Here is a 19,333-nt window from a genome sequence, read left to right on the forward strand (position 1 = left end):
TTAGGGTGAAAAAACCAAACTCCAGGATTAATTTTAAATTTTATGGAAGCAAAATCCTTGTATGTTTAAGCCTAATAAGAGTAAATTAAGCCACCGTATGTTTTGAATCTTGAAAATCATGTATTGGGCTTGCAAGAGAAGGCTTTGGGAGTGGGGGGAAGGACCAGGTTGGCTTCTGTGAAGAAAAAAAAACAAAAAAAACCCCATCTGCTCAATTGTGTCCTGGTTCTGACCAAGACAGGGTTAATGTTTGGAGTTGCTGGGAGGTGGCATTGCTAAGACAGAGAAGTTATTCTACACCACTTCACCTCATTCCCCGGGGTCAGAAAAGGGGCATTCTGAGAAGGGGTTCCTTCCTGATGAGCAAGCCTGGCACTGGGTCAGGTTCCCTGAGCGTCCTGCATGTGAAATCACTCTAATAAACACTTTTGTTGTCAATATTGTTGTTGTTACTGTTCCTTTTCTTATCTCATGGCTGTTCCCAGTAAACTGTTCTCATCTTAACCTGTCATCTTTGCCTTCTGTGCCTCCAATTCTCCTCTCTGGCCACCCCCAGTGGTAGGGCAGGGGGAGCAACCCAGCAACAGTGTGATTTGGAGAGCCTCAGTGGGAGAACTAAATCAAGGAGTACCATTCCTAAACCATGACAAGTTACAGATGAAGAGAAGAGTGGAATATGGAGAGAAACAGCTCTGCAGAAACCAGGGTCAGTGAAGAAGGAGGGGGAGGAGGTGCTTCAGGAACTGGAGCTGAGGTTTCCCTGCAGCCCATGGTGCAGACCATGGTGAAGCAGCTGTGTCCCTGCAGCCCATGGAGTCCCACAGGGGAGCCAGAGATGCACCTACAGCCCATCCAGGGCTCTGTGCTGGAGCATGGAGATGCACAAATGAGGCTGTGACACTGTGGGAAGCCCATACTGGAGCAGGCTGCTGCTCACCTGTGCACCCATGGAGAGAGAGAAAAGCTCACACTAGAGCAGGTTATGCCCTGTGACCCCGCAAGGCACAGCAGCCTGTTCTGGAAGGACTGCACCCCATGGAAGGGACTTATGCTCATGTGGGAAGGATCCACAGTGGAGAAGTTCATGGAAATCTCTCTCCCTGGGAAAGGCCCCATACTGGAGCAAGGGGAAGAGCACGAGTAGTCCTCCCCCTGAGGAGGAAAGATTGTCAGAGACAATGTGTAATGAACTGACTGTAAACCCCATTCCCCATCCCACTGCATCACTGGAGGGGAGGAGAGAGCAAATTGGGAGTGAAGTAGAACGTGGGAAGAAGGACAGGGTAGGGGAAATGTGTTTTTAAAATTTATCTCTATTTCTCATTACTTTACTCTGATGTGATTGGTAATACATTAAACTAATTTCCCCCAGACAATCTGTTTTGCCTGTGATGGTACCCAGTGAGTGATTTCTCCCTGCCTTTACCTCATCCCATAAGCCTTTTATTATGTTTTCTTCTCCCTGCCCAGCTGAGGAGAGGAATGACCAGAACCATTTTGGCCTGGTGCCTTTCTTACCACAAATGGCAAGCGACATCTCCAAAGAATCGATCCACAATTGTCAAGATATTCAAACAGTGTCAGGCAGACAATAAGGGCCAAAACATAGGTTTCAACAGCCCTCTCCAAGCCCACTTGGATACAAATTCTGCAAACAAATGTTTTTCATGCAAGTTTTTTAACAATACAAAAGATTTTATGCACACAAACATGGACTGCAGCATGTATACCTAAATTAACACCAAATAACAGACTGTTCAATACCAAAGTGGCAGAGATGACTGAGTCATATAGAAGGCATCTGGATGTCAAAAGGGTGAGGATTATTGCATCCATCAAGGTAATTCTCTAATTAAATTAGAGATTTATTCAAATCAAAAGGGGTTTTTTTCCTCCCCTTTCACTAAAAGACAAACCCTCTCTTCTCTAACTGCCCAATCTAAGCAAGCCATCCCTGAAAATAAAAAAAGCAAGTTACCCAAAAAACCACACTCAGTAAGATGAAGCACTCCAGAAAAACAATATGCCATGGACTTTGATCAGATGACCTCCAAAGGTGTCTTATAACTTGCTGTATCATTTTATTGAAAACAAGGATCAAAGCTGCCATACTAAAACCTGGAGGACCTCTGCCTAACTGCTCCTCCAGAGAAAGGCAGAGCAATGTTGCTATTGTAGTTCTAGTATTGGCAGCAAATCATCTCCCCATCCACAAATCTGACATCACTGAAAGAGGCTTTCATTACAGTAGCTAGTCTCTGATTAATTCTCTTATGTATTTAATTCCTACTCTTGAAGTGCACAAAGCTTTTCAAGTATGATGTGCACTATTTTGCACTCTTATCTGATCAAGAGGATTATTAGCAATCCTGAAATCCACAGCTCTGTACACACAAGAGAAAGCAATTCCCATTTTCTCCCTACTTTGTGGCTAAGTGCTTGTAGTCCATTTTATACCAAGTTACAAGTTCTTTCTCAAATAAGAATTCAGCTCAGTAAAACCAAACTACATTAATTATTACTGAAGTCATACCTGCATCTTGGTCATGAGAAAACAAACAGAAGGCAGAAGGTGGAAGAAAAACAGAACATTCCTGTATGCCCAAAATTTTATCTTCATAAACTGAGAAAAAAAAAAAACTGGGTTTTTTTTGTTATTTATGTCACTGAGACTTGTACAATTAAAGCAAAGGGTTAAGGAACTAAATATTCCCCAAGAGTTCAAGTCACTGCACATAAATACTGTTGTGACTACAGATTGCAAAAGAACGGAAACACAGTAAATCATCCCATTTTTTCTGAGAAATTCTGGGACTATGTTCTGAATTTCCAGGAATAGAAGACAAATACTGCCAATTCTCACTGCTGGATTTTTATTGAAGAGTTCAAGAATCTGGAAAGGACTCTTGAAAGCCACTGAAAGATAGTATTGATTTTTTTTTTTTTTAAACAGAGCTGGAGATTGTTTCTAGGAGAATGCACTCAGTGTGACTGGTTTATGTGCAAACTCCTGAGAAAGTTAAAAGAAAAAGAAGAAAAAAAAAAGCTCTTAAACAAGACCTGAGAGGTTCTGAAAGCAGCAAGCCTTGCAAACAAAGAGCCCAGTAAGAAAGCCAGAGATCTATACTTTGCCCATCTCTCCAAAAATATTTTAAAAAATAAGAAAAAGTGGATTGGCAGCAAGACATTCTAAAGGATATTCTGTAGGGCATACTTACTTCCCCAGGTTCTCATTTTTCTTGCCTTGAATATAATCCCAACCTCCAATTTGTCAATTTATTCTAATACTGAATTTACAGCATTAAGGTCCCAACCTTGGGATCTCTGGAGCTGTCCTTCATAGTTTCTCATTCACATTAAGTAAGAAAATGTGCTGAAAAAATAGAATACTTCTTTACACTCTAATCTTGAGCATATTTAGTTTAACCTTCTTTCAGCCCTTTACCAACAAAATGCTTTCACTGCAGCCAAATTTGAAAGACAAGTTGATGAAAGCTCCTAAGTCAGATTTAGTAGGGGTGGAAAAACAGATGTTCAGGATTTTTTTAATGCAAACTTCAGTTCTGACAGAAGGCACAGTAGTTGTGAATGGGCTTCCAGAGCTAGTCTTCAAACTGGTTATAAGCACTTAGGGTAGTTAATACACAGTAAGCTTTGACCAAAAATAACTGAGTCACTTTCCCACCATCTTAAGTCACTCCGTGTTGCTCTGACACTTCCAGTCTGCTGACTGCCCCAGACTAAAGCAGATTATCTACAGGGCTTGTCAGAGAAAGGGAAGTACCAATGAAAATTCACATTTTTACTTCCTATGAACCACTAAAGACACTGTTTTCACAAGAGAGATTGACACTCAGTTGAAGAATTTGCAGCTCAAAAATGACTGCCTAGAATGTCAAGTTTCTCTTACATAGCTCTCCTTTCCCTCAGTTTCACATCATGACTCAGATGATGCTTTAAATGAACTGGAAGCATAATTTCACAGTGCATCAAAATTATGAAGTCCAGGCACATCTATTCACATATTCTTTTAAACTCATAGATCCAAGTAGAGTAACAGATTTTCAGGACATCCAATTTCTCAAAGTCCAGTCTATTTTTATAGCTGCAAAAGAAGCTATAAAAGAACTGTTATGTTTTTCCTGCTATCAGGAAAAGCATTCAGGTACATTCAGCTGACAACTCAGCATGTACTAACATTAGACTTTTAACTAATTAGAGGTTTCCTGTTGGGGAAAAAAATTGTAAGTTGACATATTACACAACATGCATGAATACTAATCTTAAAGAGATTTTTTGGACATGTTGTTGTTTTTATCTGTTTTTTTCCTTTTCTTCCCAATGTGTAGCATGACTGTAGTAATCACTACTAGCAATGTTTCTCTTGGGACAAAAGGAAAAGGTTTTAATGTCACATGACACTGTTTAATTATTTGTGTATCTGCAGGGTCCAAAATCATAACTGAATCGTCAGGGCAGTAATCATATGAAAACAGAAGATAAAAAGTGCAAAGAAAAGATCACATCCAAACTAGCAATTTACAGTTTCATAAAAAATACACAGCAAGCATTATGCCAACTGAAACTGCCCAGGGGAAGAAAGAGAAGTTTTACATGCATTTTTGTCAAGTACCTTTGAATATAGCTGAGGGTTTTTAAAATATACTCTTTGTAATATGCCATATTGGCTGCTTAGATACAGCACAATGACTCAAAAACATAGGATCTAACCAAGTATAAAAATCTCTGCCTTTGTTCCTACAAATATAGCATTCTGCAAGCTGATACATTTTGATGCAAGGCATTTCATTGGGATTGTAGCTTGCCACCTTTTCTTTGGAAACAAGTGCCCTCTCCCAATTAGGAAATGGCTATTTTGAAGACAAATACCAAATCCGTATATATTAATGACAGTCTTTTCAGCAGCAGAACTTGAACACAGGATGGTAACAGAGGCTCTGTTTCCAAAATGTTAGCAAAACCCAGAGAATTGCCAGACAGCTATTAGCAGTTTGATGAAAAGTTTGAATGCACAATCAATCACCAGCACACAGCAATATGATGCTACAAGCTGACACGAACATGCAATTTCACAACTTACTATCCGATAAGGAAGATGTAAAAAGGAGTCTGGGCAGCCAGCTAAAGCCATTTGTTCCTTCAAATTTTCTTCAAATTACATCTACTGCTTCCCAGGACCTGCAGAGTACAAACAAACTGTCAGAAACCATACTGAAGACATTTCATCAACTTATTATTGAAAACAGTTGGAGGAGGGAGACCAAGAAGATCAAGATGAGGTGATGAGGATTTGCATCAACTTGAAGTAGAAAATGTGCACATTTGCTGCCTGTAGCCTAGCAAACACATTCAATTTGATATTTCATTTAAAAACCCAACATAACTTCTCAGGCTGTGGCTCCTGCTTTATTTCCACTGTTTAGGCAAAAATGAAGGCCTCCCTTCACAGCAAAACCCCAGTCATTTGAAAACTGGCTCTCACCACCTGAGGCTATGTTTTCAATTGTGGAAAGAAAACTGAAATCTCTGAGTTAATTAAGATGACAGTCACTTATCACAGAATCATTTAAGTTGAAAAAACCCATAAGATCACCAAGATCATTATGCAGCATCAGCCTTCAAAGCCTGGCTACACAGCTCCTAACCTTTACCCTTTCCTGCCTGCCTTTTCCCCCGTGGTTTTATTCTCACACAATATATCAAACAGACTGTCACATACAAATTCATTCAGGTCTTGCACTTGTTCTTCTGAGTGATTATTAGCAGCAGCTTTGCAAGGTGAGTTGTGTATCCTTTAAAGCACCACTTTGTGATCAAGTAGGGCTTGAAAAGAAATCTGCAAACATTTAGAGGTACATATGGCTAAAGAACTAAAAATAAGAGGGTAAGACAATGTCAAGACAGTTATTATAACTGCCTCATAAAAAGGAAACAAAAATAAATCTAAATAAATAAGTAAATAAATAAAGTACTATTTCCTGCTCCAGCATTTCTTCCTACCTGCAGGGGTGGACACACCCCTGTAGTGTAAGACAAGTGATGCCACCTCCAAGTAGATGAAAAAGGTATTACTGGGGAAGAGAAAGCAGGCTGCAAAGCACAGTCACAACTTTTACTTCTACCATGAAAGCAAGCTCCTGTCTGGTATGTTGTTAATTATCAAGTATGTGCTCAAAACAAAAGCCCAAGTTTTAAACAGTCTACTCAGTGCTCTCTGGTAAGCACGACCTGTCACCAAACCAAAGCTGTCAGCAAAATTTATGGGACAGCTAAGTGAGGGACAAGGGTAAAAAAAAACATCTTGGACAAACTGTTCCTGGATGACTTCCTGCCTAAGGCCCACAAACCATGCACTCATCAAGGAAGCTTTATTTCACTTAGGTCCAGGATGAGTTTGGCTGAGGTATGGTAGCCTCCTCCTCTATCAGTAAGGCAGGCAAACTCCTGGGAATTTCTTTCCAGGAAGTAGTTACTGGGTTTCTGCAGTGATCAATTCATACAGCCAAGTACCCCAGGAGGAAACTGGTTTTGGCAATAGCAAGTCTGAAAATTCATTTAACCAAATATGCACAAATCCGGTTATTTATTCTAGGTAAGTAAATACTATGGAAAAAAAAAAATTAAACCCAAAATCTTACAGGACTCAAAGTTGGGGGGAGGCCACATCAAGCATCTAACTCTGTAGACACGTTACTAAACTTGCACTATTGCTTGTCTTTGAACATATGAAGAGTGGTCTACAGCCTTCTAACTACTTCTCCACACCTAAAAGTTTGCAGTCAGTTTTAAAGATTGATCTGAAGATTTCACTTTAATCACCCAGTTTGTTCTGGGAGAATTAAGCACAGATTTAACAAAAGCTCTTAAAAGCCTTTTCACTTGGGGGAGTACTATTGTTTTTTCTTTCTCATAAGCACATCTACAGAGAAATTAGGCAAACCACTGAAATAGCTGTTATGAAGTTGGTAAAATGCATCAATAAAGAAATCTGTATTACTAGCCTCTAAACCCACCAAGACTAAAGAAAGTTAACATAAAGGGGGAAGGGAAAAGAATTGAGCTCTGCACTTCAACAGTTTTATGTTTATTATCACTTCAGTATTTAGACATCAGGAAAATACACAACATCTGCAAATTTAATGGTAGGTTATTTAAGACTGAATATCAAAATACTGGTCCTTTGACATTTCAGCAAAAGGCTCCAATTCACTTACAGCAAGATAGATTAAATATGTTCCAAAACAATACCAGACCAATTTGTCTACTCTAGGGCGTGCTGCAGTTTATGCCACAGCTCCATTACACCAGTGGAAGATCATAAATTACCTCAAACAATAGTTGGAGTCAAGACTGCATAATTCATCAAGAACCATTTGCTTTGCTGATACATTCTTGAGGATTCATTTGTTAACACTGCAGAAACAGACGAAAGCAATAATCTCTAGATGGTATCATTCCTGGTCAGTCACACATTAACACTGATTTAAGATCTCATCTCTTTTGATCTGTCTAAAAACAGTTTATCAACCTAGTCCTACCCCAGGAATACAAAAAACCCTTTGCTCACCTTTAAGACCTAAGTCCTTTATACCACATCAACAAGTAATAAATTTCATAGGGACAGAACTCTACACCAATTCATGTGTTTATGACCTTAAAAAGAGAAACAAATCAATTTTTCCTGTGCTGTTGTCTTTATACATGGTATTTAGCATGTCACTTCTCATCAGAGACTGTAGCTGCACACAGACATACATGTTCTTTCCATACAATTTACACAGCACAAATCACAAAGAGGTATTCAAGTGGCAAGTTACTGCCCTTTTCCTAAAATGCCTTAGATGAGGGAGGGAAATTCCAAAGGATTGTATAGGAAACAAGCTATGTAGTCAATCACTGTTAGAAAACTCAGGACATTCAGTGGTGAGAACAACTGTCATGCAGCATTGAGCGATGCAGCCTGTGCACATTCAGAACCAGGAGATTTCATGTGCTTTTATTGGCTTCAGAGCTCTGCCTTGGACAGAGGCCCTGAAAGAAGGACAATCAAGATAAACCACATTTCAAAGGTCACGAGACTAATTTTTGGTATAACATTCTCCAGAATAAAGAACAGACTATTGTGAGGCAAAGCTTTGATATCTCAGCCTCTCAAAAGTGTTAAACAAACTCACACGACCTAAAAGATTGATATTAATCCTGCATGGAAAACACTGCAGGTATGCACCCTGGAGATTGTCACTGCTCTGAATGGGTTGTTTATGTCACAATCAAATTACTCAGCTAACCAGCAGATTAAGTTGTCTCTTAACTGCAAATTAAGCCCATCACCAGGTATGTTTTTCTGATTTATCACTTGTTATCTGCACATTCCCAGCAGAGGAAATGGTATCTCGCCCAGCACTCTGGAAGCAGACACAGCCTACGCACCTACGGATACTGTGGTAGGAAAATGGCAGGGGTATGGTCACTTTGCCAATTCAGGAAGTTTTCCAGGTTCTACATGTGCCATCTGTCAAAGTCTTTAAATTCAAGAGAAAAATAATTTTTAAAACGCAATTGCTTGCAGATTAGTTAGGAACAGGAGGAGGAGGAGGAAAAAAAAAAGAAAAGGATTTTAACCTGGCAGAGTTGCAAGACAAGCTCCAGAGCTCTTGAAAACTGGATTTATGCTCTTTTATAAAAGGTAACTTAACAAATTTGTTCTATGTTATACCCTCTTAAGTATTTCATCATTTTTCTTCTATAATGTTCTGCTTTCTATAGCTGAACTATTGTGAAAGAGGGAAGGGGAAAAAGCTTCAGCATAGCCTTAATTTTGACCTGAAGTCCTTTATCTAAGATCTCAGGTTTTACATACAAGTTAAAAATCTTTCCCTCTGTTTAATGTATATCTTTCATTCTCTCAGCCATTAAGTATCACTATTCATTACTCCCCACAATACTGAATGACGTTTTGCAGACCAAACCTGGATTTTCCTAAGAAACCAGAAAAAGGTCTTAAAAAGATTCTTCTTTAACTTACCTTCAGAACTGTCTGAATTAAGACTACTGGACTGCATTTAACACCTTAAAGACCCAGGGAGAAAAAGATCCTCTCTTCTTGGTCTACACAAGCAGCAATCTCCAAGACTTTATCTGGCTGTTCGCCTGGCTGTAGGCTGCCCACTACTTCATACCATCTAGGAAAGCATTCTGTTTTTTATTTCAGACATGTCTGTACATATATACATTATATATATATATATACATACATATAGATGTATATATATATAGACACACATGTCCAGGTGTTTATCTGCATCACCAAAACAAACAGGTTTACAAGATGAGGCGAGGCAGTTCTATGGATACACCGAGCAACCCTCTGCAACACAGGCATGAGTACCCATACCCTGACACTTTCTTACCAGTCTACTCCTATTGCCATAGTTACAATGGAAATAAAATTGGATACAAGCAGCATGAGGCATGCCAGCGAATTTTCCCTACTTGAAAGACCTGACAGCTAGCAATGTCCCCAGCTGCACTGATACTCCAAGATCCAGATGTGCTTTTTCATGCAAGATCCAGACAATTTCTCACAAAAATGAAGCCTGAATGACTATGTGGGCTGAAAAGAAAGTGCCATCAGATTCCTGAGCTGGCTGGACCAAGGAGACTAAAACGCCCTTGGCGGTACACAAGTTTGCCATCAGATTTCACCATGGCTTCAGCATCTTCCCCTCTTTTAGTGATAGCTTCAGGTGTAGACTGTGTCAATTTACAACACGGAGAATACTCCTCACCCTTCCTAAGGGATCACTTGGCCAGCAGGACTGAATTCATCCCCTCAAACATTTTACTGACGACTTTCTCAAGTGGTCAAGTTTCTCACTTACTCAGTCCAAACACACACTTGCTACTGTCCCCAGCTGATTTATGTTCCTCCTCACACCCAAAGTCTCCAGTCTGCCCATGCTGAAAAACAATACCTGGCTAGTTTCCCTTCAAACAAGTTTTTTTTTTTTCCTCTAAAACACGTCCCCAAACACTCCAGAATGGAATCACTCTCCAACCACAAGCTGCAATGACATGGTCGTCAACACCCTGATGGCCTACTGAGATTAGCAGCAGGTAATATTTAAGAATACCTGCAGCTTTCCCAATTTCTCCCCATTTTCCTTGTAGGAATTGGTATCTTCACACCCATTTTGTTACACTATATACCCAAAAGGCATTTGCAAGTCTATGATATGGAGCAACTGCCTAACTAGAGCAATACTTTGCACATCTTTGAAAACAAAGCATTGTTCTAGCTGAAATTCCAGGCAAGTGTTGCGCACTAAAATGAAAAGCACTGTTCAAAATATAAATCATCAATCAAAAGCACTTCAGTTACGTCCAAACACTCCCACGAAACCATACTAAAAAATCTGGTCTTATAAAAAAAGGGAATATAATTCTCTTTTGCCATTCTTAATTGCAAAGCTGTTAGTCTAAATATTACACCTTGTAAAGGAAGCCATTTGCCATTGTACTTTTGCCAGAAAGTGAAGAATCTTGGCAACGGCAATTCAGGCTTTTGAAAGCCAAAACAGATACATACTTCAGAAGAAGCACAGAAGAGCTGATGCCATCCCACTTCGAGCCTTGCCAAATAAAATTAAATAACATATATGCAGTTCAGCAGTTTTTGGTTTCCTGAATCTGCCTAAAATTTTGAAAGGGCTCAAGACTGTGAATTCATGTTCATCTCCTGATAGAACACCTTCACTGACAGCAAAGATAAGGTCCTGACAAAAAAAAACAGTATTTAGCCCAACAACATTGGACAACACCACCAAAAAAACCAACCAAGAAAAAAAAAGCAACCAAGAAAAATCACCAGGAAAAAACCTCACAAACCCAACAAAACAAACAAAATCAAAAAACCAAACAACAAATCCCAAACCTACAATGAACTTTGGAAATATTGACAAAACTCTGCAGTTTCACTGTCTTCCTTGATCACTGAAAATCCTCTTCTGTCTCCTAATAGCTTCAAAATAGCTTCAAACCCATAGCTTTGAAGCAGGAACTTTGGCAACTAAACAGAGACTTGTACCAAAGTCTAAATGAAATGCTAATTAGACAGAAACTGAAATAAAAACCCATGTAGCATTCAGCAGACAACCCCACCAGCAAGCCATATGCAGAGGTAGGGAAGGTGCAAGGATGCATGACTGGGACAGGAGAGGTACACGAGTGAGGCAGCCCAAGGTGAACTTCATCTGACAATGCCATGAGTAGTGGCCTCCAATTCTGCACATATGGTTTCTCACTACATCCTTTGCCTCCAGAGAATAAAAAAAAATGCTGCCTCCATTCTCTCTGTGTTGTCACTGTCTTGCCTTGCCTGCCCACCCCATTCTAGTCACATTTCTCGTAAAACAGAATCCAAAATTTTATAATTTTGGGAAGTAGTCTAAATAATTATTTCCTTATGTTATTTTAAGCTTTTATTATCCAACCTGAAGACTTAGAGTGAAGTTATACAACAGTCAAGATGATTTAATAGCTTGTTACTGCCAAAAACAGGACAGACATCCCACTCTCTTCATCAGCCCCTGCTCTGCTTTATTCCTCCACTTCCTCCCAGCAGCTTCATGGCACTCCCTCCTTCTCCCCCTTTTGTGTCATGTATGGTCCTTAATGAGTTCAGCTTGTGTTAATTAACGCATTTGTTTTGCTGGGTTAGTGCTCTGCTAAGGAAGCAAACGCAATAAACTTAGATCTGACAGGCAGTTCAGTTGGCACAATGTGAACGCAGGAGACCTCGAGCAAGAGGGGAAGGGAACAGCATCACCCCCTCTCCAGTGGCAGCTAACTATTACATTGGCCAAGGCAACCTGTGAACTTTCATTTTCTTTGTTTACTGCTATTAAGAGCTGGCAAACCTTTCCTACTGCACATCCGTGAGAATTAATGCTTTCCAGGCATCTCACAGAAGTTAAACATTCGGACAGATCTCCAAATAAAATACAAAGTCCTTCTCAAAGGCACTTAACTTTCACCTTCTGGTAGCAGCTCAACTAAAGTCTGTCTTTGTTGCATACTTACCAAAACATTGCTTTTTATATAACACACTACTGAGCCTTTATGCTTACAACAGGCAACTGGTGTGAATGGTCCTTCCCTCTGCTCTGTGGTGGGATTTGGAAGCCAAGGGCTCTAGACCTCCCAGCCCAGAGACTAAACTACACACAAGACATTTTTCTAAACAATTAAAGTTCATCAGCCTATACGCAGTGTTGCTTTTTTTGGTTTTTTTGGTTGTTTTTTTTTTGTTGTTGTTTTTTGGTTTTTTTGGGTTTTTTAAGAAAGTCAGATCATTACAGATTCTGTTTGAAACCATATCTTAATCTACATGCCTGTCCATAAACATCCATTGGACAGATCTACCAGACTCAACTTGCCTTTACTAAGGTGACAAGATAGTAGCATGCACTCCTCAGCTGTTACTTTTACAGCCTCCAGACAGAAGCTAGGAGGCTGTAAAACTAACAGCTGAGGAGTGCATAATAATAGTTGAAATATATATACAAAGGTTTGATAGACTTTTCAATTCATAGAGTAGTAATCTGCAGCAAGGATGTCCTGCTCCCAGCTTCTCCTCCCTTTCTTCTCTACAACATTCCTTCATTTTGGAGGAGAATCTTCCAAAGCATGCAGAAACCTTTTTTCCCCTCCTGGCTGATGCAAAGGACAAAGATATAAAAAAAAGAGAAACAACAAAAGACAATCTCCTATCACATGATCTACTGATCAGTTTTTCAAGCATTTTAAGCCTGTTTCATCCAAATTATGCATTCATCAATCTCCATAATTACCACAGCCTATTTTGCTTTCCTTGGATCTTTATGCAGGGGGCACAGTAGCTTCTCAAACAACTTGCCAGGTTTTTGTTGAGACCATGCCAGCTACAGTGGGCTGACCATCAGGCTGACTTCAAAACCAACACTCACACTTGTGCACAGAAAGCGACAGGCAGATATCTATCAATACCATTCTCATCCCTCCTTAGGGTCTCTCCTGCTCCCCAGCATTTTCAGGCAGGTTAAAATACTTTTCCTGGATTTAAAACTTCATTATTGTGGACCAATGACATCAGACATTAGGGTTTCTACATTGACAATTTACAGGTTTTAATGCTGTTAGTTAACACAGTAATTGTACATGTATCACCCACTGCTCTCTTCCTTCAAGATTTTTTTTGGGAAGAGTTATTAACTAGGATTATCAGAAGCTTTTCTATAGACATCAAGCTTTGTGTTTTTTAAGAAAACCAATTGAAAGAGGCTTTTACAGTTATCTGTGATTTATGTTCATGAATAAGCACTGGTTTATTTACATAGTCCCATCGCATACAGATGGTTGAGGCTAGAAGGCAAGTTTAGACATTTCAATTCAAACTGCCAGCTACTCACTAAGATGGTATCTTTTTGAGATACCATAAAAAGCACACTTAAGTGAGAAGGTTACTCTCAGTACACCTCATTTATACAGTTAGAGCACTCAAAAGAAAGACTTTCTGCTTAGCCTCTGAAAAAAAAAATCACATTCTGTGAGCAGAGACACATTCCCCAGCATCAACTGTATGCTAATTCACCCTCCAAGCAGTTTTGTGGTAACGACTCCCAAACATTATTTATTCCAAAGAATTCAGCTGTTGAAACAATTCTGACGAGGACACTATAGTAAGTAACAGCAGCAAGTAGCAAAAATAAACAAGCAAACCCCTTTTACCTCTCATGTATAGCAGGGTAAGGGTTACCACAGAAGGGCTTGTAAGTGATAATGCAACAGAGCCAGGAGAGCTCTGGACTACATCAACCCCAAGCAACAACCAACTCTGCTTCTAGTTGCAAAGAGTGCAAGGAGGCAACTCCAACAGATACTGTGCTGCTCTTGAGATGAACAGAAAATCCTGTCTATTCAAGAGGGCTATAGTAAAGAAGTGCAAGAAGTGCGGGAGATAAGATGCAGAAATTAAAGGAATACGTACACCTTGACTGACTGGAACATAAAAAACTGTACCCAATTTGGAGACTGCACTCATTCACTCCTATGCAATGAAGCACCAGCAGTGCCAGAGCTCGCTCAACTGCAAAAAAACTGCTTGTAGTTTTAAGATACTGATGTCACACGTACCCCATGTGTACTTTAACACTGCCTCACTAACAAATCACAGCAATCTCTTCTTAGAGCAAAGAGACCATTTTGTAATCTCAAATGCATTTGCTGGCATTATGCAACACACAAGCTTCAAATCCACGGGTGGCTTACGGTTAGCAGCAGGCAATCAGTGCCGACTTTCAGAACACAACTAAAATGTTACTGGTGCTCTATTCTTGAATACAGGCTAAGAATTTCTATAAATAAATAAATAAAGGATATCTGCAATGCAAAAGTCTTTCTTACCCTCTTACATTTTTTAGCCCTTGAAAAACAATTTCAAGCTGACATCTCAAAAGCGAGTATGCTGACCTACTTGCAAATATAATACCACCCTGGGACAAATAGGGCATAGCTTTTTCAAGTAAGTGTAAACAAAACAGAAAATAAATCTACAGAATAGGTTAATATTTTGTACAAGAGCTAATGTTCAACAAAAAGCTGAAATCTGGCCAGCTGGTCACATGTTTCATGTGCATTACTGAACATTTATTTACTGCTATTAACTTGTACCTGCAGAGAGGAAGAAAGAAGATATTCTTCCTTTGATTCTGAAGGTCAGGAGGTGACCAAAATCCCAGCTTAATGAAGACTGTGGTGAGGTTGCAAGTGTCACAGCTTCCACCAACCCTTTCAAAATGCAATGTTGGAAAGACAGGGAAGAAAACTGAAGTAATACCACCCAGGCTTCATAGACTATGTCAGCTTAATTAGAATGGCATTTTGGCAGTACTGAGAGATTACATATCGAAGGCTGAGTAGCAGGCCAAATAACTTGACTAGAATATTTCACCAAGCCACCTACATTAACAGCTTTTTCCCTACTGTACTTTCAGGGTGCCATAGAGGAAATCAGGCCTTGTTTCAGGCCTTATGAGGCTGTTTAACAGAGGTATGAAATGTTGAATATCCCCAGCACTAAAGGTTTACTAGATATGCATTAAACAAGGAACATCCCTAGTTAACCTTCAGACTCCAGAGCTGCCAGAGAGGAACATTTGTTCTCCAAGGGTGTAGGCTCCAGATGTAGCCAAAGTGCCTTCCCTCTATGCCAACATACTGCAACCCACAAAACACCTGTACTCCAAGCCTGGAACCCACACATTGGTCCCAACTGCATTCTCCCACTTCCAAGGTTATCCAACTGGTACTGGCAGCAGTTTTGGAAAGCAGGGAGAAGACAGCAAGTAAGTGTCCCCCACACACAACATCATTTCACAGGCCTGTAGTACTTTGCCCACAGAAGCAAATCGACATCCAGGCTGCGCATGGAGCTGACCACAACACTACTACAGGATATGAAGGCAGTCACGTACCCTAGGTGGTGGTGGTGGTATGCATACAGGAGAAATGTACACGCCTGCACTGCCACATCAGTCAGGGAGGAGAAACAGGCTCTCCTTATGTGCAGTCCATCTCATTCCACAGCAGCTGTCTGGATCTCGGAGAAAGCTGGGGCTTGCATGAGATGAGGTCAAGAAGCCACTTACAATCCCCACAATTCAATGAAGCACACCACTGGAGCACCCGGTTCTTTCCAGTAACAAAAACATGAATTTTAAAAACTGGTCCAGACATAGCCATCCATGATCTGGAGACAAAAAAAAACAGCCAAAGGAATCCCTCCCCAATGTACAGCCCTGAAACTTCAAATTCTCAGCACCTCTGGACAAGACTGACAATTATGCCAGACCAGCCATGCACTATATCCCCAGACTTTTGGTCTCTGTACTGCAGAAGTAAATCCTGACAAAGCTTCAGTTTCTCCCATCATCGTTTGGGGTTTAATTTCACTCAGTGTGTCTGTGTGTATAATACATATATTATACACACATATTACACACATGCACTTACATGTGCCTGTGAACTCAATGAACTCTAGATGAAGAGGTCCTTTAGCAGCAGCACAGAATGCAAGATGGCATGGCAGAACTCAGTCGACCTCATGAAAAATAAAAAAAATCTCAGTTCCCTTCCCTGAGTTTCTTTCACTGTTTGATGCAGAGATTTTGTTCACACTTCGCTCTTCCAAAAAGTTCTCCCTCTCCCAAAATACACTGCAGTATAATAAAACAAAATGTTTATCAAAGGAGCAGATGAGCTCTCTTGCAAAAGCTTCTGTGAATATCACAAATTTGAATTTCTAATTGCTGCTGTTAATTGATAAAATAACAATTCCAAATTTTTTTTGCTACTTTGTATTTTGATCTATAAAAGCATTCACTCATCATTAATACAATCAATTTGACAGATTCATCAGAAAAGTCTCGATTTTCATGTCAGCCTTGCTAATTAGCAACTATTTTATTAAAAACCAGCTCTGCATGAAGAGATGGCTTCACACAACTGCCTGTTTTACACAAATACCTCCCACAGGCTTTCATGCTACTTTCTGTCACTGGAAGAGGGAGAATATTCCCTTTACCTAATGCTCTGATGCATACAGATCTCAGCAATCACTAGCTTGTAATACTCCCCATCTCCTTCAAACTGACAGCAGTACCACAGAATTTGCTACCAATGCCCGACATTCTCTCCTCTTTATTGCATCACTGGTCTTAGATAAATTGCACTATGTCTTGGAAATGATCACATTTGTTTCCTGCAACATCTTTGCCTATGCATCTTTTCCAGTCCAGGAACTTGTATAAGTCAACAGCCTAAAATGAGCAGCACAATTTTCATGAGGACACTCCCATTAAACTAAATGACAATCTCCTCATTATACAAACCCAAAATGTTTCTCTCCAACTGGATGCCTCTCAGGAGTCAGGTTTAAGAAGGCTACTCCATACAGAAGTGCTCTTCTCTCTGTGGCAGGTGATGATAGCCACTGTTCCCAGAGAAGTTCTGAGTTGCAGAACTTCCTAGTCTTGTCTCTTAAGCTGCAGGCATACCCTCATACTCTGCTCCTGCAGAAATGCAACAACACATTGCCTAACGCAGCACTCCGGTCAGTCTCAGTGGGACAAGCAAGAAGCAGGAATTACACATATATAATTTTTCCCATGACAGCAAGTAGCGGCACTTGATTAGAAAACACTCTGCAGCTCAAGAAATGCAGGATTATAGAAAATCACTACCAATGCATGGGGAGGGACAAATATTGAGCACAGGAGAAAACAAGCACCTGAGTCGCTCCCATGGCCTATGGGACAGAAAGACATGGCTGATTTTCTACCAGACTTTGATGATGGATCCCTGTCTTAACACAGATCTGTCTCAGGCAGGTTAAACCTTTTAAGGTTTAAATGCCTAATGAGATCCACTGTAAAACACACCAAAAAAGACAACTGGAAAGCGCAGAATGACTCTGCTTTTGTGCCAAGTCAGAACACAAACAACTCCTTCTGTGGAGGCCACATGTGCCAAGAAGGACTAGGCTCCAGCTCCTGGCACTTGAGCAGCACTGAAGTTTTCATTCTCTGGATGGAAAGTACAACACTGCTGACCATTTGCACTGCAGACAAGTTAGGAAATCACCCCGTATAGTCAGACAAAATTAAGCAAGTGTGTCATTCATTACCGGAAAGCTTCTCCCTGATATCCAGTGACAGGATGTGTGGGAATGGCTCACAGCTGAGTCAGGGGAGGTTCAGACTAGATACACACAAACACTTCCTTTACCAAGAGGGTAGTCAAGCACTGGAACTGGCTTCCTAGAGGAATGGTCAATGTCCCAAGCCTGACAGTATTTAAGAGGAACTTGGACAATGCCCTTAACAACATGCTTTGACCTTTGGTCAGTCCTGAAGTGGTCAGACAGTTGGACTGAATGATCACTATAGGTACCTTCTAATTGGAATGTTCTACTCCATCCATCAGACATTCAATGTTCCATTCAAGGAACGTTCTTTTATACCAAAATTGCCTTACGCGATGGTCTTAAATGAAGTTCAAGACATTCTCTTTAATTTTTTTTTTTTCTTTTCCTGTTGCAAGTCAGGCATTGAGGCAGCACTGGAAATAACTGCTTCTAAAAATGTCCATCTCAGACCACTCAGGTGCCCTCTTGCCATCAAATTTGAGCTTATGGAAAAAACAACAGTCAACTGAGAAAAAGTAAACTTCCCATCAACAACCCTGTTCTGTCTCAAAGTAAGAGTAAAAACAGTCAGAGTCAAGAGCAGGAAAAATGGCTTTATTTGACATTGAAATGGACTGGAAAGCTCAGAGGATGAACTGCTATGTCCAAGGTAAGGGGCTGACAACATCCCACAGCCATCTCAGGAACTACCTGAGCCCCGCTGCCAGAGTCCCCCACTTTACAACACTTCTCATCCAACACCCTCACTTCCAGCATGTGGCTCTGGGGAAAAGCGTGGAAGCTTGCACTGACTGTTGACCAGTGATGCTGGCCAGCAAGGGACCAGTTAACAATACGAATTTCACAAGCCCACAATTACAAAACAGATATGAGCAAGTACTCTGTTGGCAATTAGAGTTTCAGCTTTGTTTTATTTATTCTAGTATAAGAACAGATGTTGCAGTTATTCAAAGGTTTTCACAACCTTAATTGTTGTTAATCTTTCCCATGAAGTGGAGACAGACAGACGTCACCCGTATTTTGTGAAGAAGATAGTGAGCTGCAGGGTATGAATAATAAAAGACAGTATTGTCTGCCTTCTCCCTCCTGCGTGAAAGACAAGGGTATTGGGATTGGCCAGCAGCATGGAAGAAAAAGAATGAACAAGTGACTCAGCTGTTTTATTTGTTTTTTTTAAGGATGCATCTGCTACAGGGCTGACCCTTGAGATCGACATTTCTTGCCCCTCCCCAGGAATGGGTGAAGCCTCCAAGTGCCAGCGAAGGAAGTGCTGAATTCAGCCTTCACGACGCCTCAAACAGCCAATACACAAGGCACCCTGTCCACCTCACTGAGTATCACTAAAGCTGTAGTATTAAGCAGCAAAGTGTCGAGTTTCACAGGGCAATATTAGGTTTCATAAACAAGCTCTCAGACTGGACAAGAAAGTAGCATTTAATTATGTGCTAGAAACATTGCAAAAGATACACAAGAGCTTCCCAAGTCTTTTCCTTTGCTAGTGGGAAGTCTGCCTGACTTCTTACTCAGGTATGGAAATTTTATATCCATCTTTTTGCTGCAGAACTTGAT

The 19,333-nt window shown here is 40.4% G+C and overlaps 1 protein-coding gene across 2 annotated transcripts in view; it reads right to left on the reverse strand.

Moving 5' to 3' along the window:
- Nucleotides 1–19,333, reverse strand: part of GRB10 (growth factor receptor bound protein 10) — a 145,471-nt gene that overhangs the window by 104,093 nt on the left and 22,045 nt on the right. For both annotated transcript variants that reach the window (XM_077182658.1, XM_077182655.1), the window contains one exon: nucleotides 5,102–5,199. In XM_077182658.1, the coding sequence (XP_077038773.1) occupies nucleotides 5,102–5,152 (51 nt within the window). In that variant the 5' untranslated portion in view covers nucleotides 5,153–5,199. The remainder of the gene's footprint in view (nucleotides 1–5,101; nucleotides 5,200–19,333) is intronic.

Source organism: Agelaius phoeniceus, chromosome 1, assembly GCF_051311805.1.
Source record: "Agelaius phoeniceus isolate bAgePho1 chromosome 1, bAgePho1.hap1, whole genome shotgun sequence".
NCBI classification, from domain to species: Eukaryota; Metazoa; Chordata; class Aves; order Passeriformes; family Icteridae; genus Agelaius; species Agelaius phoeniceus.